General features: G+C 38.1%; 1 protein-coding gene across 2 annotated transcripts in view; it reads left to right on the plus strand.

The window, feature by feature from the left end:
• LOC121726676 (AF4/FMR2 family member 4) overlaps nt 1-16,747 on the plus strand; it is a 229,147-nt gene that overhangs the window by 34,478 nt on the left and 177,922 nt on the right. The window contains exon 2 of one of the 2 annotated variants that reach the window (XM_042114140.1): nt 5,133-5,151. The exons of the other annotated variant lie outside the window; for it this stretch is intronic. Within the exon in view, the coding sequence (XP_041970074.1) occupies nt 5,135-5,151 (17 nt within the window). The 5' untranslated portion in view covers nt 5,133-5,134. The remainder of the gene's footprint in view (nt 1-5,132; nt 5,152-16,747) is intronic. 2 annotated transcript variants of the gene reach the window in all.

The following is a 16,747-nucleotide window of genomic DNA, read 5'->3' on the forward strand; positions in this document are numbered from 1 at the left end:
GTTGTAGTAGTTTTGAGAATTATTTACATACTTAAGTAGAGATTAGATCAAGCGTACTGAAGTATTTTCTAGATCTAAAATGTAGATCCACTATCATGTAATAGCTAACACGTTTAACTAGTAATCCAATAAAGCGCTCCACATCCACTCTTCTAATCTGCTAATGTAAAACACTCATTATATGCCTCCGTTTGTTCCGTATTATGCAGATGAATGTACAACGTATATTGTACGCTCATACACGCAGCACGCTTTATTTTCTAGACCGAACGAGCTCGTGCCGCCGATCTGTTTACTTTTAAATGGTACTGTGACATATCCTCCGGCGGGATTTAACGAGGCAAAGAAACCTACGAGTCTCGAAGGAATCTATTAAATCTTAATGATGTGTATGTAAAAGGCTCTCCATTCGATCGTAGTACTCGTAAAAAAATAGACCAATCTGTTACATTATCACGCGTGAGCGCCGAAGCAAATTGGACACAAAGTCTGAAGAAATAACGCTTTACGGAGTACGGCGAGAGACGAGCCGAAAGCTGTTTATCGAGGGCCGAGTGATGGGCGAGAGCATTTCGAGATGTTTCGAGTCTTCCTGAAAATTAATGGGAAATACCGTTTTTGTTCGCACCGACTTCACACAATACGGCGACGCACCCGCGAGCTGCCCGCCGAGGCGCCGACTAATGATCGCGGCGGAATTGCGAAAACACGTTCGTCCTCCTCTTTTGATAGCCGACGATCACTGTCTCTTTCGCGCGGCACCGAAGCGGCGACGTTGCATTTTAACCCGGATAAATTACATCCTATTAACTTCGTTCCGGTGTTCGATTTAAGTTTCAATATCGTTAGCGTTAAGGATTAAAATTGCGTAAAAATATTTGTTTTGGCGCGAACGTTTGTTTAGGACTTTATAGCTTTCATTATAAAGTCGGCGTTCAATCGCAGCGGGTATTCTTTAGGACTCTCCGTTTTCGTCTGTGATTATTAATTTGCTGTCAAATAAAGGGGCCGCTTGCTTGGGCGTGCGTGTTGAGCAAATTTCTGCCATACTTTGGAATCGGTGGCTATTTTTTGTCTTGACTGAATTGCCGACCGCCGACGCGATGCGACTCTTTAGATAGTAAATAGTTGGACGTTGAGTTAAATAAAATGTTAAGCAAATATAAACAAACGAGTTTGCAAGTGTTAAATACTGTGTTAAGTTATTGGCTATTTTTGGATTAAAATTTAAAATCGACAGCGCTCGTATTATCAGAAGTGGGAATCATATTTTTATTCTCGATTTCCCAATTTCAAATTATAACATTTAAAATGATAAGAGGATTAAATTTTATATCATAATTCATAAATCATTGAAATATGTAGTTTTTCATGATGATATATTTATGCAATTTCTACAGGGTGTAACAAAAATAAGTGATAATACTTTAGGGTGTACTGTACGTGTTCCTTGTAGAGAGTTAACTCTGAAAGTAGCAGCGCTGAAAGACCAAAAATTTTTTCACTTTTGTATGGGGAAACTCGTGACGGGCCCTTGCCCATACAAAAGTGAAAAAAAATTTTCGTCTTTCTGCTGCTGCTACTTTCACAGTGAACTCTCTACAAGGAACACGTACCTACACACCCTAAAGTATTATCACTTATTTTTGTGACACACTGTATACATATACTTGGCCTAAGGCCTTTACCTTGCGTCAAAAATTAGGTAAAAGCCAACCATAGCGTTGTTAAAAAGTAGTTACTGATAATTTGTGAATATTTAACGAAATTGAAAACAATATATTTTATTTTCTTCTATTTATCAGTTAAAAACATGGAACACATTACACAATATGTGCCCAATGCTCATGTCTTACAGGATGTTTACAATCTCAACCAATTTATAATAAGTGCTTTTGCTTCTAATTGTTCGGTCGGCACTCGGTCACAATAAACATAACTACCAGTAGTTCGACTGCAAAGAAACGGAAAGGTTTCAATTTCTATCAAATTCGTCGAGTTTCACTAGGATTATGAACGGAATTTGCCTCGCGCTGGCTGATATAATTTATTTTTAAATATTTAAAATAAAGATTTCAAAATTGAATTCTGACTATTTTAATCGCATGTGCCAAAACACAAACAACAATACGACCAAAGAGGAACACGTCCAGCGAATATGTCATAGTTTTAAATTCGTAGGTAACAAGTTAACAACCCTAACGACGATTTTTGTCATAATACGTCAAATTTAAAAATTTCAACATCAGTTCTAAGACGGCATACTCTTTAATTCTGTCTACTCTGACTCGGTAGTTTGGTGTAATCAAAAGGTTTAGTGGTCCTAGGATTATAATGCTTAACAAGTGTTTTATTTTTAAATTAGGGCGTCCACTAATACTGAATACGTTGACTAAATTACTTTTTCGCCAGACATGGTTTTGAATTCGATCAATCTGTCCAGTTTAGTAAAGTATTGGCATATGGCAAATATTTTGACAGCGCTATCCAGCGACACCCTGTACAGTAGTGTACAGCCGACGTATACAGATGCTATCCTCTGATCCAATTTGACCTCATTCTTATTCAGCAGTTGGGTGAGGCCGGTCGCCGTACATTTCGAATGCATTAAGTCCTACGAACGTTCCTTACGTTTAAGTGTCCTATGAATTTAGGATGGGCCCTGATTCTAACTATTTATGTTTCGGTTTTCATTTACAAATTACACCATTTCGTGCGCAGATTTCGGACGTAATTAAATTTTGTGGAACGATCAAGTACTGACTTGTACAATAGGTACAAGACTTTCTGAATGTACACTTGTTACCTGTGTAACTTATCGCTTAATATTCAGATTTTTTAAAAATGAAATAAGGGGGCAAACGAGCAAACGGGTCACCTGATGGAAAGCAACTTCCGTCGCCCTATATTACATAGGCTATATGACATAATGTAAAATAAGAAAACAAAAGAATATTGTTAAAAGACAATGCGATATAATAGCCATGTAAGAAAGTAGTAAAAGAAAAATTACATAAAAAAGAAAAGAAAAAGATAAAAATGGAAAAGATATAAATAAAAGATAAAAAACAGCCCTGATCATGTTAGGGGGAGGAAAAAAAAAAACTTGCCCGCCCGCCCATGGACACACGCAACATCAGAAGAGCTGCAAGTGCGTTGCCGGCCTTTTAAGAAGGAATAGGATTACAGGGTAGGGGAGGTAAGGAAGTGAAAAGGGAAGGAAAGGGTACGTCTGGGAATTGGGCCTCACTCGGCGAAACACAGCGCAAGCGCTGTTCCACGCCGGTTTTCTGTGAGCCCGTGGTATTTCTCCGGTCGAACCGGCCAATTCGTGCCGAAGCACGGCTCTACCACGATTCCATATTTAATCTTACTACGTAATTGAATGTATCCTCTACAACGTTAATGAGAAGATAGGTATTATATGGAGCGCCTACACAGTCGTGGGTGCACAATGTATGTCACTAGAGAGAAATCCTTATAATGTTTAATTTAAGGAGCGTAGGCTGGAACAAAGTTTATCTCGTAACAATAAATAAAATCGTTGATAAACCAGTGTGAGGAGCACATTAAGAACAATTGGATTTGTTGTAAAACCGACAATGGTGTTCCGATTTGTCTCATAACTCTACTGTTGAAATGATAAAGCCCGAATCATGATACAAAAAAAAAAACTATATAAAACAAGGAATTGGAAGACATTTCTTCGACCAATTTTCCTTAAAAGCAAATAATACCTACAAACAATTTGTTAAATGGACGATTTGATAAATGTTAAGTTCATTAGGTGAGTTAACGAGTGTTTAATATAATTAAGTGTCGCAAGTTAATTCCAATTTCCAATATTACCTTTAAAGGTTGAAGGTCTCGCCGCTGGGCCGCCCACAGCTGACGGAATATCACATGGTAATTAATTAATGTTGCGAGCAAATGCCATGGAGAGATCAGGTAGAGAACTTTCGGCACAGATGTGACAAAAATGCCAATCTTCTGGTTAGCTGATGGAGTTTTAAACATTTTTAAGCACCAAATTTATATCCAATGATAGATTAATAAATTAAGAATTTGATAATTCGCAAAACAGCCAATATTAGAGCTAAGTAAATTTTCAGTTTTTTACAGCCATCAGAACCAATATTACGGTTCAACGGTCGCCGCCTCGCATGTCACAGCCTTATTTGCCTGCAGATGGTCATTAATTTAGAACATTCTAATGATAGGATGGTAAAACCGTTCGCGGTGTCGTGTCGCGAACAATACAAAAAGGTCAAAGCGACAAGGCCGTCGGAAAGGTATCGCATGGTACGAAGACGAAATTGCGATAAACGCCAACTTTCCGTCTCGAGTTATTACCGCTCGGCGTTCGCTGCGGAGTTTGGACTTGTTTACAATGGCCGGCTTCGCTCAAGTCGATCATTAAATTAATCTTCGGTGCCAATAAAACTCACTTAATTACTTTTACTATTGCACAATGTGAACATGAGTTCGAGATGGAATTAAGATTAGGTTATCCTTTATGATGTCACTGCCCTGGCTTTTTTCGCGTCTTCATTAACAATTAAAGTCATTAGGATTTTATATATAGAAGTATACTATACCTACTGTTTTAATGGAATTTAATTTATTATTATTGTTCTCTTATTATCTCCTTCATACTCTTAACACGTAGGCAATTTTGATAGTCCGCTTATGTACATATTTTCTGCATCAAATATAAATATGCCATCAATGTTTCCTAAAATATAGCCTAGCAAGAAAATTCAAGAAATTCACGAGTAAATGTGCTGGCACCTATTCCACGACAGAGTCAACGAAACCGCAATCAAGTGGGCCATCGAGGAATCTAGTTCAGCGCTTGTTCTCGGTTCGAAGGGCTAATTGCCAAACTTGGTGATTGTGTGACTAAATATTCCAAGATAACCAAATTATTAGAAGCTCGCCACTTCGTACGAAACAGGTGTTTCGAGAAACAATTAAAGTTATTAAGGTCGACACAAATATTTCTTTGTGTTTTCGATTTTAATGCTGCGTTCGTTCGTAAACCGCCGCAGCCGTTGTAATGAATGCCGATATAAAGCAGCTCCCGGGATGATTGTTGTTTTATTAATGAAATGTGTCTGTTCTTGTTTCAGGTATGTTTCGCAATGACAGGTAAATAACTTGTTTATTTACTAGCCCAGGGGTTCCCAATCTTTTTCAGCCTGCGGCGCAGTTACACCTAAAATATTTTGTCAAAAAGATACATTAATAAATACATTAATTAATATTATAATTTAATTTTATAATATTTGTGATTTCGGATAGTGATGGACGATCGACTCACGGCGCCCCTCTTTCCTTTCCACGGTAACCCGGGCGTCTCGGTGCACGGTTTGGGAACCCCTGTGTTAGCCACTTCGTAACGATAAACCGACTTATATTAGCGGCGTTTTCATGGAAATTGTCGATAGGGGAGAGGATTCATTCACTTTAAAAAAAATCATTTCCAAAGAACAATTAGAACAACTAGGAATGAGGGATAAGATAGGAAACTAGTTTTTCCTGCGACGTCGCTTGTTTGAACTTCGTGTCACCTTTATGGAGGGCAATTTTAAACTTTAAGAAATTGCTTGGAATGGAACTCTTGATGATGACTCGGGCGCCACACGGCTTTTCTGATGCGAGAAGCTATTCAGCCACACTTATTACTTCAGACTTAAACTGGTATTCAACACAAAACTTTGGGGAGCTACCATCTTTGAAACAATGAGTTCTCGCAAAATCTAATTTAACAAGTATTTCTAATTGAATTAGGTACCTGATTTTAACTCTACTTTCGGTCTCATCATCAGTGGCCATTGTCTACCATCATCCGCCCTATTCACCGCTCCTAAAGTTTTTATTAGTCAGGTAATCCATCTAATATTTTAGTTACTAAATTTCTTAGATAAAAGTACATTAGATGTAGTTGCACTTCTCTTTCACTTTGCAAAAAAAATATCTAAAACTCCAAAGATATCAAAATATAGAGATGTTCAAAGTCGGAGTACGCTTTTATGTTAAAAAATCTGATATCTTCTACTAATAGACATCGTAGCAATGCAAAATCGAAGGCCGTACGTTTACGACGCCTTATCTAGAGCAACTTGTATAAAAACACCGAATTATCTTCGTGATGTAGAGAATAGAGATGGGACGTGAGAGATGTCGATATCGATTTTTCATTTATGTATGATTTTAACGTGTACCAAACACTGTAGTTATTTATATTATTAAAATATCCGTACTTAATATTATAAATGCGAAAGTGTGTATGCCTGTCTATTTGTCTGTTACCTCTTCACGCCCAAACCGCTAAACCGATTTTGCTGAAATTTGGAATGGAGATACTTCGAGTCGGGCCTCCCCCGGGATCCTCCCCGGGGGGAGGCATATGATATTTTTTACCCCGGAAAAATCGACGGTTTCCGCGCGATAAACTAATTTTGACGCAACGGAGTCGGAGACGGAGAGGATAACTTGAAACTGGAAAAGAAATTACGATATAGTAAAAAGTTTACCCGATTCGATTAATTAAGGCCAATACGTACATAAATAATATGGGCTGGCTCTACAAAATTTTGCGATACGAATTCTAATATTATATAAAAATACTCATGTTTATTTTCTACCATTTGTACGCACTTTTATACCTAAAAGTGCGTACAAATGGTAGAAAATATATAATAATAGTTATTATAAATAACCTAGCCATCTCTATTTTTTGGGTCACTATGCCAATTGCCAATCCGCATTATTAAAACTAACTAATATTTCCTTATTTGGGGGATTCAACTTTTATAAATTACAATCGCATTTTAATGCAAAACAGTGCTCATAAATGCAAATTGATATGTTTAATAACAAAGCAAGTTTTTATATAGCTTTAGGTATTAATATCATAAATGCGAAAGTGTGTCAGTCTCTCTGTTACGTCTTTAGGCCCAAACAGCTGAACCGATTTAGCTTTTTGGTATGGAGATACTTTGAGTCCCGGGAAAGGACATAGGAAACTTTTTATCCCGGGAAAACGTGCGATTCCCGCGGGATAAACGAATTTCTGCGCAACGGAGTTGCGGGCGTCATCTAGTACTTAGTAAAAACTCGAATCGAAATCGACCGTAAGCAACGTATTTGCCCAATAAATTATTGACATCGATTGTGATGGCAGCTTTTTAATCATGGTGATAATCTTGGTTATCCACTGAAACAATATAAAGCCTTAAGCTCAACTCATACTAATATACTAATAAATGCGAAAGTGTGTCTGTTTATCTGTATATTTACATAATAGTTAATATGTCTGTCTGTTCTATCTGTTTGTGAAGAGGTACAAACAAACCGCCGAACCGATTTTGCTGGGTATGGAGATGTGTTTTTAATGTTGTATGTTGTCTCAGCAAATGACATAGAATACTTTTTGTCCGTCTCAGAAAAATGTACAGTTCTCGCGCGATAAACGAATTTTGGCGCAATAGATTTGCGGGCGACATTCAGTTTAAAGAAGTAAAAACTTTTATAATATAATTTCATCGTGGGTTGCCCCAGCCCTATATTACACAATGCAATATGGGCGAGCGCCGTTATGACTTTATGTACTCGCCATGAATAAATTCTTTCACGACGCCATCAATCTATTCATCTGACTCTCGTAAAATTGCTATCTATGTCGGATATTATGTCTAAGTAGGTTTACCTGTAACCTGGGAAATTGATTCTTCTATATCCCTCTAGTTTACGCAAAAGTTTGTAAAGATGGGTCTGAAACTACGAATAATAAAAACTCTGAAATATGTTTTACATTTCACGTATTGTTTCAATGTAATTAGTACTAAAAGATCGCTTCTTTTAATAGTTTGATATCTCCAAAAATATCTTCGTTGCAACGAATATTCTTATCGGGGGTATAAGAATATTCGTTGCAGGAATATCGAGGAGTGATTGAGCATAATCGCTAGTGGTAATCTTAATTTTATTATTACGTACTAGATGGAGCCCGCAACTCCATTGCGCCAACATTCGTTTATCGCGCGGGAACCGTATATTTTTCAGGGATAAAAAGTACCTCCATACTGTCTGTGCTCCATAACAAATTTTAGCAAAATCGGTTCAGCGGTTTGAGCGTGAAGAGGTAAGAGTATGGAAGTATGGATTATTATTAGAATATCAACTCTTAATATAAATGTTGGGGGTATGGAAAGAGAGATACGGAATATGAAATGTTACAATTAAGGAACTGCGCTCAGTCGGAAATGAGTCGCCGGCAGACGCGCGGCCGACTGCAGATTGCGAACTTCGCAACTGCGGGTAGATACACAATTACACATGTACGTGTTAGTTTGTGTTGTATGGAACTCGGGAATTTAATAACGTTTATGTAGGTCGGTAAAGATATTATGGTTCAGTATTGTAGTCATAGGGCCTCCCTAAATCGTACATGATAATTAAAGCACGCCATCTGATAACTTTCTGTTGTTTGGTCGTTTGTAGAATAGAAAAAGAAAACTCTTAAAAGAACAATAAAATATACTAGTTACTCAAGGAACTTGCAGGTGCTTGCAGCAGTTTCTTCTGGACACAAACCCTGTTGGTACTTGGTATAATGTTAAATTCAGCAGGTGTCTTATGCGCTTCTGTGAATTCATTGGTCTTTATTAACAATTTTCAGTTCCTAAACCTAAGTAATGTCACAGTCATTCCTCGTCGCGTCCCAAAATTCTCATCCCCGATCCACTCACATAGGATTAAGTGGCGTTGCAAAATTTCGTATCTATAATATAAGTTAAGATAAATGAAGAGATTATGCTGTCCATGTTCAGCCCTGGGCCCGGGGTAGGATTACTGGAGGTGGCGAATCAGTAGTGACATGTGACGGGACAAAAAAGACACGTCCGGACCGTAACGGCCCTATTTATACTCGCACAACAATGACGTTATTAATGTTAGCCGAGTGTGACTTTACTCGATAATTCTCGTATGTGCGATAAGGTTGAGCTGAATAGTCCTGTAGGCTGTAGGACTATACAGGGTTTAGTTTTTAGGAGTTTTCCAGGAACATCTACAGACTATAGAAGTTTAAACTGAATATCTGTTTGCAACCATGTTGGTTAAGTTGAACTTACAGGTGGAATGATACTAAATATTAACCTTTAAAACTATGTGTATCGGTGTTTCTGAACTCTATTGTCCAATGTCCATATTCTTCTAAAATAACATAAGCCTTTCTCTCTAATTAATCTGATGTGTTAAAGTACCGTATTAAATTCTATTGCGTAATTTGAAAAATCTTAGCCCTACATCGAAACAGACAGCTAGAATTAGGTAAGCATCAGAAAACAGTGAAATGCAAGGATAAGCCAGCATTTTACATTTACAAGGGAGGGCAGGTTCTCTACTAATGACGGCATTTACACCACATATCGGTCAAGTGTGTGCGCTTCGAACTCTACAGTCTACATTCTACCTCGCTCGACTATCCTTTGAGGTCCTTAAACTTCTTTCATCATATTATTCTTGTACTTTAAAAATGGGGACAAATATTCCTAACATCTAATCCTGTTCTGGTTATTTACTTCGGAGTTATTATGATAATGAGGATCATATTTAGTATGGCCACCATAGACAGTAGTTCATTCTATTTAAGCCAAATTAAGAAATTATTGACCAAAGAAATTACTAACTTTATCCCAGGAATTATTTACTATTTCTGTTCTTTTGCATTTCTACTGTATAACCACAGTAGAAATGCAAAAGAACAGTAATAGTAAGTATAAAATATAAATTATAGTTCTGGACGGCAGCTCTCACAGACGTAGCTCTTTAATGAAGAGTTTGACCGAAAATTTAAAGAGTGTATCCAGATCTTCAAACGCATTAGGTAATCATTGAATCTGAGTGCGGCCGTGAACTTGTTACCATTCAAACCTGTAGTTGTCACGCGTCCGCTTAGTCACGTTAACGATAACCTCAGCTGCAGCTGCGCCGTATCGACACACTCATTAGCCGGCGGGTGGTCTCCCCCGTACCTTATTGTTTGTTTTGCCCCGCTAATAGGGCCCTGCCCGTCCGATAAGTGTTTGTTTAAATAACGCATCGCTGTTATCCAATATAGTAATAGGCGTATTGATTTTATAGTGCTAAACTGCTAACCGAATGTACAATTTTGTGTTCAGCTATTATGATCTAAACCAGTGGCCAGTACTAATTTAACCTTATTTTTAGGTAAATTCCAATACTGGCATATTAGTTTAAGAGCTAATAATGTCAATGTTTAAATTCGAATTTTGTCATGTTCTTAGCTTTGACGGTATTGACGGCCTATATAAGGCGAATTTTTTGACGACATCTGTGGCTCAGTGGTGAGCGCGTCGGTACCTCGAGCCGGGGGTCGCGGGTTCGAATCCCGCCGACGGAACAAAAAAGTTTTCAATGTTCCCGGGTCTGGATGTGTATTAAATATGTGTATGATATAATAAAAATCTTAAATATATGTATAGTATAAAAGCATTAAATATATTTCCGTTGTCTGGTACCTGTAACACAAGTCCTTTAGGTACTTAGCACGGGGCCAGACTGACGTGGTGTGAAGCGTCCATAGATATTATTATAATTTAGTTCTAGAATGTTTTTGAGTTGGAATAAAGACATCAAGAAGAGCAGAGCAGTTTTACTTAGTAGTTCACTATTGGAGACTTTTCCACTGAAATTTAATAACGTTTTGATCGCCCTTGGGTTAGATATATGTATTTTTTGTCATTGGAATAAACGAGATTTAATATCGCGCTGTTGATTGGTTAACTTGTTTGACTGTAGAATCTGTGAGCTAGCGAATAGATAAACTCATATATCAAAAACTTCAGAACCTGGCATTACCGCTTACGCGCCATCAAGAATAAGAAGAATAAAATATAATGGAGCGCAGGGATCGTCTGATATCAAGTTACACCGACACGTACTGTTTCTATTTAATCACGCTATAGTATAACCGTGACACAATGTTATTACACCATTCAAAACTAAATATACTCCAGCGGTCAGTGGGAACGACCGATGTTATCAGTTTAGGTCGAAAACCATAAACACCATAAAAATAAGTTCAGTCATAAAACAGTTCCCTGCCACTATAAACTTCGTGACATTTGATAGCGTCTATTTCCCGCAGCTTTGTCAGCGAACTATTTTATTATCAATGTCTTGACATCACTGCTCCTAAACTTACGATATTATTGTAAGTATTAAAACTACTTTGTTATAATTTGCCCGAAAAATCCATACTAATAATTAATAAAAATGCGAAAGTATGTGTCTGTCTGTCTGTTACCTCTTCACACCCCAACCGCTGAACTGACTTAGCTGAAATTTGGTATAGGAATACTTAGAGTCCCGGGAAAGGATATAAGCTACTTTTTATTCCGGAAAAATGTACGGTTCCTGCACGTTAAATGAATCTTGGCGTAACGGCGTCATCTAGTCTAATACAATGGCTTTTTCGTAAAAATGGGCAACAAAAGTCCATATTTAAAACATGTAAAATACGCTCACGTCGGATTCCCCTAGGAGTAGGCTCCACAGACCTCCATTTAGCGCGGTCCTGACATACTTCGCCCCCATTCATATAACCCGTCGCCCCTGTGCGCGTTTTATAGCTTCTTTAAAACAAACTAGACGTCTCCGGGACGTACCTATGAAATAGTTTTACAACACACTACAGATAAGGCCCGTAAATCCGTTGCGCCGAAATTCGTTTATTGCGCGGGAACCGTACATTTTTCCGGAACGGAAAGTATCCTATGTCCTTTCCCGGGATTCAAAGTAATCTCTATACTTACCCAGAAAAATCGGTACAGACACACTTTCGCATTTATTATTAGTCTGGATACAGGGTGTACGGCTGTAAAGTCACGTAGGTAGAGCAGATGGTGTAACCTGAGCCCTCCCTACAACAATGCTGTGTATGTGGTCTATACGTGACCAGCGCCGACGGGCGACGACTCACACACGCAACTGTTTTGTTTTTTAACCCCCTCAATTGAGTTTTAATTACCGATTGTACGCGTATGTTTGACGTTATTAAATATGGTATTGTAGTTTGTTTTCAGAAATCGAATGTAACTACTAAAAACAAAATAAATAAAAATGGTTTTATTTCTGTATAGATTTGAATCAAATTTCGGAACGTTGTGGTACTGGTGCCTACCACGAGTTTGGGAATTAACCCTGCGATAAGAACCGGCGTAAGAAATTCGCATAGCTAAGCAAACACTTTTTATCAAAAAAGTGGGAAAAGTTGTTCTTTTTAAAATAAACTATTATGCCCCTTATCCCTTAGTTAGGGTTTATAATACTTAACCCGTATTAGTCAAAGCTTCGATATTTTCTAACAGGCAAAGTTTTAATCAGATAATGTATAGCTTTAAATAGCTTTATAATAACTGCTAATGATGTCAGTTATCACACAGCAATTATGAAAATATATTCTTTATTCGTTTGATTGGCGCAATGATACTGTCTTTTTAATCGTACACTAATAAGTCTAATAACCCATTAAATGCTTATTAAAAGTTAAGTATCGACAGGGTACTATTACCGTTTGTGTGGACTGTGGACACAGGAGGCGTGGGAACGCGCTCTGTGCTACCGACTGCCGACTGCCGGCAGAGTCCAATGGCAAGGCTTGTCTCACGCTCATTAATGAGTACGAAAGGGTTTAATAACACAGTATACTACATTTTTTTCTATTGTGTAATGTCGCTTTGATTGTGCGTAATTGTATGTTTGCGGTTTGTTATGTACGATAGAGCAATTGGTGTTTTGTTAATTGGCTCTGAATTTAGAAAACATAAGACTTGATTGTAATTTCTGGTCTTTCGACCATATAATATTTTTGGGTCGTAAAAACAAATACTTTTTTCAATACAAGGTACATACTACGAATAAAACTTGATAAATTACTTCACCTCCAAAATGAAACAACTCGGCCCTCGGGATAAGTTAAAAGCGTGGCCGTACAGACATATAAATCTCGGAAAACCCATTCAAAAGTTATTAAAATGTCTATTTGGTACGTATTACGCCAACGCATCTAGCACGGAAATAAATTTCTCCCATGACATTTCTTTGCGGCGCGTTGGCAACACCGCCCCGAAATGGCCGAACGACAAAATACTTTAAAGAGGCCGGATGTCTCTTAGGAAATTGAGGTGGCCAGTAACTAGCCGCGTTATCGTATTGTTTGTACTACACACAGTTATTTGAATTCTTAATCTAAAACTAGGTAATTTTAAATAAAATAAGAAGCATTTAGATTGAAATATTTTAGGGTTGGCAATAATTAAATTTGTAAATGACCGACAAGCTATTCAAGTATTTAAGGTAGGTGGAGTTCCTTTTCTTCGATTACTACTCGTGTTATAAAATCTTCTATGCTTTTACTATGTACACAAGATGTAGTCAAAGGAAAACGTAGTTGTGTTATATTATTAAGTACAACGTCATGTCAATACTGACGAGCGTCTGGAATTTGGGCGCGTCCAAATGATTGTTGGTTAATTGGATTGTATCGGCCGCACGCGACGTGTTATCTCTTACATATACTGTGTTTACACCTCTGACTGGCAAGGTAGGGCTGTCAACAACTAGATTTTATAAATTAAACAAATCTCAAAACTCATTAAAAAAGCAAGATTTGAGCATATTGCATGCAGCAGATGAAGGCTCTTTTCTTTCACGCCTTTAACGTTTTAAAAAGCGATTTGCTCAAATATTGTTACTTTGAAAGAAAAAATACGATTAATATTAGAGCCTGTCCAGATGAGGCGTTTAACGCGCGAATGAGCGACTCGCGCGTTTTACGCGCGTACCCGAGATACTAGAGCTACATATATTGCGTCCAGATGCCTATGCTCGTTTTCTTACTCGCGCGTAAAACGCCTGCAATGAGCGGAAAACGCGCGAGTCGAGATACTTGGGTGCCATTGCAGCGTCCAGAACTACGCGCGAGTCCGTTGCGAATGGACGTATTTGATTGGAGAATGGAGCGTGATAACTTTGAGTTCATGTTTGTAGCGTAAAAACGCGCGTAAAACGCGGTATCTGGATGCCATAGAAATTTAAACACGCGTATGGACTTCGCGCGTAAAACGCCTCATCTGGACAGATACTTACTTGGGTGCCATTGCAGCGTCCAGTACTACGCGTGAGTCCGTGACGAATGGACACTACAAAACACTATACTACAAAACGCGTGTAAAACGCGGTATCTGGATGCAATAGAAATTGAAATGCGTATACACTTCGCGCGTAAAACGCCTCATCTGGACAGACACTTACATAATTCTTTTGCAATCTGGCTTAGCAGTGACACACCATTTACTATTTCATGTGGATAAAAGAAACATACGTTCTACAGAGAGATGTTATCATTATGAAGAAACATAAATGAATTGGTGCTGCGCCAGCCCTAACCCTCGGCAACCGGATGTCGTATCCGGCTCGTCTCGGTCCCGTTACACGTGCGGAGTGCGATTTGCGCGCTCTGACATTCCCCTGTCAATATCATCGCACGCGCTGTTTGTGTTGTTTCAATCTTGTTAACAGAGTAGTGGTGAAGACCATGGTCTTTTGTATGCAACATTTTTGGCGTTGAAAATAACCTGTTTTTATTGCATATTCTTATTGCCCAAGCCCAATAACTTACCCTTATATCATTAGCTACCCTTAATATTCAAATGCATCTGAAAATATCAGCAAAATATATTTATTATTTGTAGCAAAACAATAAATACAAAAAAGGTTAGGTTATATGTAGCTTAAAAGTAATTATGATCATCATTTATGACCTAGGCAAAATTCGCAAAGACTGTCTCAAGTTTTTATCAAACAAAATTAGGTTATCTCTAGATAAGTATTGAAAAAAGACAATGCCATCGGACAACCAGATCAGTTGACGGGTCAAGGCGACTGACTCGGGGCGAGGAGCGACCCGAGTGGCCCTGCGACCCTGAGAGGCCCTTCCGTTGGACACAAGTGCCGTTACCTTATCGGCAACAGCTACAAGTATTGGTGAGGATTGAGCCCTAAGGGAACGCACGTTTTCGTTTGCAGTTTCAATTATTGCTATTGGCTAAATTTGTCTTCGACAAGGGATATTGGCAAGTTTCTTATGCTATCAAGAGCTTTTTATGCTATCAAGATAAAGACAATCTTATTTCATAATCTTCATCTCTGAACCATACCTAATATTATAAATGCGAAAGTGTGTCTGTCTGTCACGTCTTCAACCTCAAACCGCTGAACCGATTTTGCTAAAATTTGGTATAGAAAAACTTGGAGTCAAGGGAAAGGATAAGATAGATAAGATACATAGGATAAGATAACTTTTTATCCGGGAAAAATGTAAGGTTCCTGCGCTATATTCTAATTTGGGACAACGGAATTGCTGGTATCATCTAGTATTTTTTATAAATGGGTAGGTTATATTATCTGAATACTAATGCGAGGAGGCAAATAAATAAAAATAATACTTTTGTAAATTAGATTAATCAATCTTGTAACTTGTTTATTTCAAATTAAAACTTGATTCCCAAGTTTTAATTTGAAATATTTGTCTCACATAGAAGGAACTCCTGGGAATGTTTTGGTCTGCGAAATCCATTGGAGTTTGGACGGCATTCCACTTGGACAATTCGATCCTGGATAATTCAATTATTCTAACCGAAAATTCGACAAATTCGGTGTAGGTTCCTGAATTCACTATCGAAAATAGAAATATTTTATATCTTACCAATCTTTTTTGGAAACTCTACATTTCTTGTGAGTGTGTAAATAATGGGGTGTTCAATGTTCCAAGGAAATCTTTGTCATTTTAAAAGTGTAAGATAACATTGCTCAAACGGTTCAAAAGTTTAATGTCTCAAGTCGTTTAGGTCATTATTGTCGCAACAAAATACAGTTAAAGGCACTCTAATGTCGGGTTAATTCAATGAAAAAGTACACGGGGCAGGCTGGGGACAGTCGTGCGTACATGCAGTGGACGTGTGTGGCCCAAGGTAGCGATGTTAATGAAGGTTATTTTAGTTATTTTCTTTTTTAATGTATATAAAAGGCAAAACAAATTGACTGATAGATCAACGAACAGGCAACAAAGTCTAGCTAAAATTGAAAATTTCGCAGTGATCGTCTTATATTTAGGATTTTTTTATTTTACACCTAAACAGGTTAAATAGGGGATCAAAGTACTATTTCATAGTAGGCGCAGGCATGGTCGTTGGGAAAAGATAGTATTTTAATTTTTAAGTATAATAATAATATTGTTACGGGATAGAGATAACTTGAAACACTCCTGCTCATTAACGCCGTTTGTTTAACATAGGTATTGATGATGCTACGTTTCGCAATTTTCGACCATTTCGATCGGAGATCAATGTGAACGACCTATTTTAAATTCAATTACACAATTAGTAACGTTTCGTCTGCTGGGCGTGTAAAATGCGCGCACCGCTACCTCGGCGTATCCGCTACATCTCCGGAGTCCGGACCTCCCGTCCTCCACCGTGGGAAAGTACGGGAGCGCTATCTCGAGATATCGTAGTGCTACGTGAGCGTGGTGAATCGTACGCCAGGGTCCGGGACAGTCGCCTGCTGGGCGGTGGTTATTAAATAAGGGAGCATTCACCTATTCATTCTGGAATGTATGTCGGAATGGGTCAGATCGACGACTAGTAGATCAGTG

Source organism: Aricia agestis, chromosome 4, assembly GCF_905147365.1.
Source record: "Aricia agestis chromosome 4, ilAriAges1.1, whole genome shotgun sequence".
Taxonomy (NCBI): Eukaryota; Metazoa; Arthropoda; class Insecta; order Lepidoptera; family Lycaenidae; genus Aricia; species Aricia agestis.